Here is a 9360-nt window from a genome sequence, read left to right as displayed (position 1 = left end):
AGCTCTGGGGGCGGCCGAGGTCAGTGTGCGATTCCCGCCGGCTGGCCAGGTCCCTTACTCGGCCCGCCCCGAAGACCCGCCCCACCCGAGTTCAGCCCCTCACCTTTGGCAACCCGTCCATGTCGCCCGAGCCTGTGGACGACAGACACACGAGGACACAGGTTCAGACGCGTCTGCACCGGGCTCGCCCCTCCACCCCCGAGCCCAGGGTCTACAGACCTCGAACTTCCCCAGCGGCTGGGCACCCGCTCCCTTGGCCCAACCCGCTGGGGATCCCGGGCAGAGGGCCCAGAGGGGGATCAGAGCTGGCTGCCAGGAGTCTTCATAGCTTAGTTACTGGACCCTCCCCCAGAGCAACCCATGTCACTGAACCACCCACGGAGGCTCCACGCGACCCAGACGCCCCCACGGGGAACACAGGTGAAGGGGCGGGGGAAGGCCGCCAGGGGGCGCACGAGGCTCATGAAGCGGCTTAGGAGAGGAGAGCGTCCAGGCCACCCACTCACCCAGGGATCCGTTCACGTGATGAGGTTCCAGTGCACTCATAGCGGCCATGGGGCCCTCGGAGCCGGGGCCGAGCGGGAACTGTGAGCAGAACCGTAGCGTGGGATTTGGGCCACCACCGCGCCAGCTGGGCCATCGCCTCCAGCGGCCACCACCCCGCAGCTCCCTACTTACATTAGCCCTGCCAGTGCCCGGCCCCATGGGGTTCATGATGGTGTACATGTTCTCGCTGGAGTTGGTGGAGTCTGGGGGGAGGATGCAGGAGGGTGTGAGGGAGGCCCCCAAGCATACCCCTCGCCAATGCCCCACTCAGGCCCTACTACCTCCAGGGCTGGGCATGATGGGTGTTCCAGGGGGCCCACCTCCTCCTGGGGGTCCCTGCACACAGAGGGAGAGAAGGTGAGAAAGGCCCCCCACCTACCATCCAACAACAACTGCTCACCCCACCCGCTGGCCCATTCTCAGCCCCATTCACCCCACTCACCGTGTAGCTGCCGGGGGACGAGGAGGAATAAGGGATCTGGGGAAAGGGGCAGTGTGAGCAATCTGCCCATTGTACCCCTCACATCCCTAACCTAACCCACCCCCCACTCCCCATTCCTCTACTCACTGAGTTGCCACTAGGGCTGGCCCAAGGGCCCCGTACTCCAGAAGCCCTGTAAAAGACCATGGGTGGAACCTGGAGGCTGGACCAAGGCAGCATTCCCACACACACCCTGCCCTACTGGGCAACCAGCCAGACCCCCACAGCAGATGTTGGCTAAGCAGCAATTACTTGGAAGTCCCAAGGCATCACTCACTGGCCTTTGGGCCTCAGTTTCCCCACCTAACAGTCGAATAAACAATATTCCAGGCTGTTGCGTAGATCCAACCTAAGAAGCTGGGTGGCCCCCATGGGCATATTCCCAGGGTCCCTTAGGGCCTTACATGTTCATAGTGGGCAGGCCTGGGCCAGTGAGGGAATTGGGTGGGGGCCGCATGCCAGCTCCATAGCTCTGTGAAGATGAAAGGGCTGTGAGTACAGGCCCAGAGGGGAGAACCCTTGAAGCCCCCCACCTGGGCCCACCCCTTACCTGGGGCCCAACATTGGCCATGCCCCGTGGAGGAGTCACCCTCTGCATTGGGCCCATGCTCGGATGCCCTGGGATGAGGGCAAAAGGAAGGTATCTTAGGCCGGGACAACTCCCCAGTGAGAACATGCACTTAGGTGGGGGGGTCTGCAACATGAGGCAGCAGGAACAGGACACTTAAAGCTGGGGTCCTAAAGGTGGTAGGGGGACACCAGCTAGAGCTTCCCTACTCACCCTGAGCACGTGGGGAGGGGTCCATGGCGCCAGGGAGGAGGGGCTGGGAGCCAGGGAGGCCCACAGGAGGCTGCGGAGGGGGTGTGGCAGCACTGAGTGTGGGTGCCTCCACCCCAGCCCAGCTCCTGCCCCCCTTCCCATTTTCCCTCTCTCACCTGACTCGGCATCCGCAGGGTGGGCCGGGGGCCCCCTGGGAACCGCGGTGACATGAAGGGCTGGAAAAGGTGGGCTGGGGGTCAGCACCTCCCCCGACCCACTCACCTCCCTCAAAGCTACCCAGTTCCTGCTGCTCCCAGGCCACTACCCTGGCTTGCCCTCTCCTCCAGGCCAAGCCAGCAAACCACAACTGGCTCCTGGTGCATGCAAGTGCAGAGGGCCAGGGAGTGTGTGGGCAAGGGGGCGGGGCATCACAGGTCCTTACCTGAACATGAGGCCCCATCATGGGGGCGTTGAGGTTGTGGGAGGGCGGCTGGGAGCCAGGGGGGCCCTAGGAGTACAGAACCAGGTGGTTTGGGAAGAGCAAGATCACCTGAAGCTGTTTCCTGGGGCCCTGCTGAGCCTAGCTGGGGATGGGACACCATGGAGGCAAGAGGGTGGGACACCCATCTGCAAGACGGGGAGTGCCCCCTATGGGAGGGGTCACAGGAGGGAGGCTGGCTCACAGAGCCATGCTCTGCAGACCTAGGCACCCTGGTAAGCACACCCACAGGTCAAGTGCCCAGAGACCCCGCCCTCCCCTGTACTGCAGCACAGGCACTATGGCCACACCCTCTATACCCTCACCAGCCCCACCAGGGCCCACATGCGTTTCCCCACTGCACCCACACCCTCCCACCCAACTTTAGCTTGCCCATCTCAAGGCCTCTCCCAACATGGGACTCCCATCCCAGTCACTGCCCACATCTGTCACCCTTCAACACATGTGCACCCAGGGTTGAGGGACAAGGGGCCCCAGCTCTGGCTGTACCTGGAAGAAGCCAGGTGCCATGGGACCTGCTGCCATTGCATCGTTGGGGCCCATGCTCCCCATCACAGGGCTGGGGGCAGCTGCAGCACTCTGGAGGGGTAGGGGAGACTTGAGGGCTTGGTCAGGCCACTTCCTGCCCCAGTGTTTCATCCTCTCCTCAAGTAGCCTGTCCCACAGAACAGGGAACGCAGGCCATCTGACCCTCTGTCCACATACAGGATGCCAAGAGGGTCCTCTGGGTGACAGAACAGCTGTCCCCCCTTCCAACCCCGTTTATCAACCCTGACAAGGCCACAAATTCAGATTCACTGGGTGGCCTCAGTAGGGGCTCTGCCTCCTTGCTGCACCTGAGACCCTGGAGGTAGTCAGGGCCCAGCTGGGCTAAGCCCATAGCCCAAGAAGGACAGAGATCCAGAGATCTCAGCCCCCAGAGTCCTGAGCCTGAGGATTGTGGGAGTCTGAAAATGCCAACCACCCAGGAGTGGCATGCACTCAGCCATCCAGCACAGGCTGGTTCTGTCTGAATCCAACTTCCTATGGTTGGGGGCACAGTCTCCCACCCTCGGCTCTTCCAACCCACCCTGTGTCCTCTGGCTGGTAAGGCAGCTTAGCTGGACCCCCAGCTCTACCCAACATGCCCCAAATAAACAGACAAAAGATCAATCGGCAGCTTCAAGATGAACCTTCCTCTGTGAGGTTCCTCCTTAGACCTTCAGCACAGACCAGTCCCCTGCCCCTCCAGGAGGAAGAGAAGAGCAGGACTCCCTAGGTTCTGTCTCCAGGCCCCAAACCGTTTTTCAGATGGAGGAGGGGAGAAGGTGCCAGAAGGGTGTCCCCTTGTGGGCCAAGGGCAGAGATGCTGGTGGCAGGCCCAAGCTGGCAGGGGGCAGGCTGACAGGTCACTTCCTCTAGTTGGTTCTAAGTCCCAGGCTTGTCAGCCTTTGGGGCTCACAGAGCAGGGGGAAAGGGTTAGTCTACAGCACAGAGGGAACACAGCAAAGGATAGGGAAGGACATTGAGGAGACAGGGGAGCACTTTTCCCAGGGCCTTTTGACTCCAGTCTGTCTGCATCACCTGCCCTCCCCCATCAGGCCTGAGAAGGAAGGGGATAGTCTGTCCTGATCACAGTTGTCCCAGGGGCTGGTGAAAGCCAGCACACAGGGCACTCAGGAATTTCTGGAACTGCAGCTATTTGGGCTCAGAGGGGTTAAGCACTTGCCCACAGCACAATCACACAGCACTTCCTGCCCTACAGGAGTGGGGTAAGGGGCCCCTGGAGACACACCCCTCCCTCAGCGGGACTACAGCCGGGCTCCCTTCCTGCTCTTCAAAGGTCAGCCTCTAAAAGATTCCTGCCAGGCCCCAAGCTAGGGGTACCAGTAGGAGCCTCCCCAGGCCTACTGTGGCTGAGAACACTCCCAGCACAAGTCATCTGACAGCCCACGGGACCCTGGGGCAGGGGACAAAGTTCTCAGCCCCCTTTCAACTGTGTGGGTCCCTCCTGCCTCTATCTCATTCTTCACACATAACCCCATGGCATGGAGCAGATGCCTGCCTGAGTAGCTGGAGGGGGACACCTCTGAGCCCTGAGTGTGTCTACCCTCCACTGCCTACCCCATAGGGAGGGCAGAGTGGAAGGAGCAGCCCCCCTTCTGAGCCATAGCAGGCGCCAGAGTGTTTCCTGATGGGGGAAGGCTTGAGGTGGGGGCAGCTGCATACCAAGATCTAGCCCACGAGTTGGGGTAAAGATAGGGTACCCCTCATCCCTGCGGCTCCCCAACTCTAGGCCCTGAAGGGTTAATGCACGACCAGCCCACCCTCCCTGGCGTGAGGCCGGAACTGGAACTGGACACCCCCATGTCAATCCACCCAGAGGCACTGGCCTGCGTTGCCATGATTACGGGCTGGGCTTGCTCCTGTTTCCTGGAGACGCCAAGGTAACCCAGAGCTGGGAGGGTGGGGGAGGCAGGCAAAGCACCCCCACCTAGACTGGCGGCTGCAGGAACCTGTTACCCAGTGCGTGCCCCTGGCCCACGGTGCCCGCTCCAGCTCCCCTACACACCCTCCCCTACACACCCTGCTGCCATGGTAAACTGGCACTCACTGGGAAGCACTGAGCTGCTAACATGGAGCTCCTGAGCCCCGCCCTGCAGGGAGGCCAGACTCCAGCTGGGGCACTCCAGCTGGGTGCTGCGAGAGATCGAAAGGGGAACTGCCCCAGGGACACCAGAGAGGCACAGGGAAGGGCCCACAAGGCATCAAGCATGCACAGCTCCAGACAGTTCTGGTGAGACCAGAACACAAGGACAGCAAATGCACAATGAAACCTGATGCGGGCGAAGAGCAGAGACCCCGGCTCCCATGCATGCGTGTACAGTGTGCACTTCAGGGATGTGGTGAACTCCCCCATCCCTCACAGCTGCACCCTGGCCCTGCAGAGGCATGCGCTCAAGTGCCACTGCAGATAGTGGAGGCAGCCAGCCTGGAGAGGCCCAAGGGGAAGAGGTGAGGGCACCAGCTGAAGAGCTGGAGCACAAGGAGAAAAGAGTGGAAAGGGGGAACTCCCCCTGAGCTGCACCTCCCCCAGATGCCGGCTGAGCCGCTGCTTCCCCCTCAGACCCACAGCTCCTATCCCCCAAGTTCTCCTTGACCTGTAGTCGACCTCTCTGAGGGGCCAGGGTCAAGAGGATAAAGGCAGGGGGCTGCCATCTGTTCCCCATGACAAGATGCCACCCAGGCCCCTCTCTAGACAAGCCTCGGATGCCACGTACTCCCCCCCACTCAACTGGGAGGGAAACCGAGGCCAAAATAGTAAGTCACCAGCCCTAGTCAAATAGCAAGGTCAGAAAGTGTCCTAAGTGCTACCAGCCACCCCCAGTACCCCCAGTGGGGGCCAGGCTCCCACTTCAGGAGGCTCAGAAAGGCTGGGTGGCAGAGGAGATGCAGTGATGGAGGCAGGAGCTGCAGTGTCTACCCTGGACCACTGGGCTCACGTGAAGGGGGAGTGGAAGTGGCCTTGGGAAGGTGTGGGGGCTGCAGTGCAGTGGAATGAGCCTCCCCCACCCTGTGAGTGACCCTTTGCCCAGCCCGTGGTAAGCCAAGCCCAGGCGACGAAGCCTCCCTCAGGCCCCACCTCCCTGCCAGTGCCTGTCCCTGGGGTGGGACTCACGTAGTCCTGGAAGGCCTTGGCCTCACTCGAGTGCTCACATGCCTCTCTGCGATCAGGTGCTGCACAGTACAAGTCCCAGAACACACTGTGGGCGGCAGGGGGGATAATGGTTTCCCCACGAGCCCCCGCCCAGCCCCCTCCATGGTCTGTCCATGCCAGCCCCGCACGCACCACCACCAGGAATGCAGGAAGCCTGGGGGCTCCCCCAGCGTGATGTTCTTCTCCCATCGGATCTGCAGAGGAGAGGGAAGGCAGGTGAGGGGCTGCTGCCCACATGATTCTGCCTTACCTCAGGCAGAGAACACAGGGCAGGACCAGTGGACCAAAGAAAGGGAGCTGGGAGCAGACAACTGGGTGAGTACAGGAGCAGTGGATGGACAAATAGGCACCTGTATGCCAGCCGTGGGCCCAGACCCACCCCAGCCCTCAGTTCTCAGGGCCATCAGAGGGGCCATCCGATACCACCACTGGAGCACCGATGGAAACTGGGAGAAGAGGACCCTGGGGGTGGCCAGGCCAGCTTACCTCAGACAGAAAGGTCTGGGCTGACTTCTGGGCACCAACATGCAGCAGGTACTCATACACATACAGTGCCAACCTGCGGGCAGGGTTGGGGTGGCTCAGGCTCTCAGGCCAGGCAGATGGGCAGGTGGAGATGAGGGGCAGAAGGCCCACAGTGAGCCCTCATCGCATCCACCTCCGGCCTTACTCACTGCCCGCATTTGATCCCCTAATTCTCCCCATCTTCCCCACCTCTCACAGGAGACGGCATCCTCACAAGTTGCTCAGCCTGGCCAACTCCTATACATCCATCAACACCCAGCCTGAAGGCCCCTCCTCTAGGCAACAGTGCCAGCAGTCCCCGACTTCCCACATCCAGGCCAAATTCTGGTCAGTTCAACGCTCCTTCGTGGACCAATTCCTAGCCCCATCTTGTTGATGCGATGACCCCAGAGCACCCTTGGCCCCAGGGAGGCAGAAGGCTCCTGGGAGTCATTTCGGATTGTGCACTACATGGAGTCTTCCAGCACGTACCCTGAGCCATGTACCCAAGGCCAATACCTCACTCACTCCCAGCCTTGCCTGCTGAGTAAAGAAAGGGCCCTCCTCCCTGAGGCCTTCCTCCCCCAGATATCCCTGGGCCCCATCCTCTTCCTTGGGATAGGTGCCTGCCAACTATCAGTGCCGCAACTTCTCCATAGGAGCCCCCAGAGAGAGTCTGGGGCAGTGCAGGTGGGGAGAGGAGATGAGGCCAGCAGTGCCACTCAGCTGCCAAATACCTACAGTGCATGGTACCCCTGGACATGCCAACTTGGCTGCTGCCTACCCAAGAGCATGAGCCAACTGTCAACCAGCAGCACTCTCTTTGGGCTATACAAGGAGGTCTGCCTAGCCACACCACCTCCTAGGCCTCTCCATCCTCCACCTCTGCCTCCATCTCCCAGTCCCCCATCCATTTTCCACACTGGCTAGCAGAGGGACAAGATCCCACCCTTTAGCCATTTCCCAGCCATCCACTCTACTGACATGGGGCCCTCCTGGCGACCCCTGGGTCCTCCTACTGCCCAGCCAGGCCCCAGGTAGGCTTGGAGGTTTAGATCCAAGATAAGGGGCTCCCTAAGCCGGCCTGAGGCTATGCCTCCAGCTCAGCTAGCCTCTCTCCCCTGGCTGACAACCCCAACTAAAAATAACCCTGCTTTAATTCATGCTCCTGCTCTCCCACCCTTTCCAACCAAGCTCCTTGATCCTAGATCCTCCCACCCCAGCCATGCCATTAGACCCCCACCAGCTCCTGGTCAGACCTCACTAAGGTTGTTCCAACCCTCTGTCCTGGCCCCTAGTACCCACTCCACAGGTCTGCCCTTGCCCTCGATCCTCCTCCTTCCTTCATCTACCTGTCCATCTTTTTTCATTCATTCATTCATTCATTCATTCACTCATTCATTCATTCAACAATCACTCAGCGCTTTCTCATGCAGTGAACACAACAGACCCCTGTACCCCTGGAAGGACAGTATAGCAACAATACAAGAAGGTAAGTTATATGGTGAGTTGGAAGGCAATGTGTGCTATAGAAAGACAAGGGGGCACCACTGGGGGGTTTGGGTAGTAGCTGTCCCAGGGCAAGATATGTCCTCGGCTCACACTGCACCATGTACCCTGTGACAAACACTCAAGGGACAAGGAACAGGCACAGAGTCCACTACCACAGAGAGGTAGGACTCATGGTGGTCTTGCAGCTCCGAGTGTATGTCCCCCAAGACTGGCTGAAGTCCCCACTGCATAATCACACCCCTCTTGGCAGCACCATCAGCCCAGGCCCCCCCAAATTCTGACACTGCCCACTCTGGCAGTCTCCAGCATCTGCCCCTCTCCAGCGCAGTGGCCTTCCTGCCCAAACCCCTACCCCAAACCCCGCCCTCCAGGCTCACCTGTCCAACTCACTCCTGTGATCCCACCCCTTCTCAAGGCTGGAGAGTGAGATGCCCAGAGACAGGAAGCAATACAGAACAGGAGGTCCAGGGTGAGAGGAGGGCATGGGCTATACTCTAGCTAAACCCCAGGGACAGAAGGCTCTCCTCAGGATTCCCTGGGCCTCCTGAAGAAGCAGCCTTTGGTCCCACCACATCCACCAAGGGCTCCATGCTGCCAGCCGACTGGACCTTCTGTCTCCCCTGGCCCTGGACAGTGCAGTGGTAACATGTGACCCAGGACACAGGTCTAAGAACCCACCTTTGCCTGTTCTCCCCCTCAGCCCAGGTCTCTCTTCTACCCTCTCTGGGCAGCCTCCCTCTGAATCTGATGACATCTTCATACAGCTGTCCACAGGGCACTACAGCCTGGCTTCCCTGAACTTGGGATCCACTGTCCACCTGGTATCAAAAGGCCCAGACCTGACATGCCCCTCCCCTGGTTTCTCCCACACCGCTGGCCTGCCCCGTGTGTTCTGACCAGGGCAGTCTGGCCTTGACTCACGTAGGTATGGCACATGTTGTCCCTGAGATAACTACTTATTGAATTTAGGGTAAAACCTTAAGGAAAATGCTCTCTCCCCTGCACACCTAGTACAGGCCACTGACTCTCTTACTTAGATTTCGACAGGGCCCCTCCAATGGCTGCTCTCTTCCAGCTTCTAGTCTCCACACACCCCTTACAGCACTCCTCACTCAGACCCTCCAGTGCCCTAACACACATACTGGCCACCCTCCACCTCAGGGCTTTGCACAGGCTGTTCTTCCATCTGAGTACTTATGCCTAGAGATCTTCATGGCTCCGCTGTCACCTGTCAGAGGCTTCCCTATCACATCTAACCCCTACCCTGACCCATCATCTTATTTATCCCCACCTGACATGTCTCGCTGCTCACTGCCTGCAGTCCCCACTGAAATGTAGCTAGGAGGGCAAGGATTGGGTCT

General features: G+C 59.9%; 1 protein-coding gene across 7 annotated transcripts in view; it reads right to left on the bottom strand.

Moving 5' to 3' along the window:
- Nucleotides 1-18: 18 nt before the first annotated feature.
- The window catches only part of SSBP4 (single stranded DNA binding protein 4), a 14490-nt gene continuing 5148 nt past the window's right edge, over nt 19-9360 (bottom strand). Inside the window, exons 2-16 of one of the 7 annotated variants that reach the window (XM_006904307.3) lie at nt 6470-6542; nt 6116-6177; nt 5945-6029; nt 2776-2865; nt 2230-2295; nt 1964-2023; nt 1809-1878; nt 1578-1645; nt 1432-1499; nt 1115-1160; nt 989-1024; nt 828-882; nt 679-749; nt 507-585; nt 19-132 (exon numbers count right to left, since the gene is read on the bottom strand). In XM_006904307.3, the coding sequence (XP_006904369.1) occupies nt 92-132; nt 507-585; nt 679-749; nt 828-882; nt 989-1024; nt 1115-1160; nt 1432-1499; nt 1578-1645; nt 1809-1878; nt 1964-2023; nt 2230-2295; nt 2776-2865; nt 5945-6029; nt 6116-6177; nt 6470-6542 (970 nt within the window). In that variant the 3' untranslated portion in view covers nt 19-91. Of the gene's footprint in view, nt 133-506; nt 586-678; nt 750-827; nt 883-988; nt 1025-1114; nt 1161-1431; nt 1500-1577; nt 1646-1808; nt 1879-1963; nt 2024-2229; nt 2296-2775; nt 2942-5944; nt 6030-6115; nt 6178-6469; nt 6543-9360 lie in introns of all 7 variants that reach the window. The other 6 variants (XM_025043977.1, XM_025043986.1, XM_015587204.2 and 3 more) reach the window with 6 other exon arrangements.

This window comes from Pteropus alecto, unplaced genomic scaffold, assembly GCF_000325575.1.
Source record: "Pteropus alecto unplaced genomic scaffold, ASM32557v1 scaffold160, whole genome shotgun sequence".
In the NCBI taxonomy this organism is placed as follows: domain Eukaryota; kingdom Metazoa; phylum Chordata; class Mammalia; order Chiroptera; family Pteropodidae; genus Pteropus; species Pteropus alecto.
The sequence above is the reverse complement of the archived record's forward strand: the minus strand, read 5'-3'. Positions and strand labels throughout refer to the sequence as shown.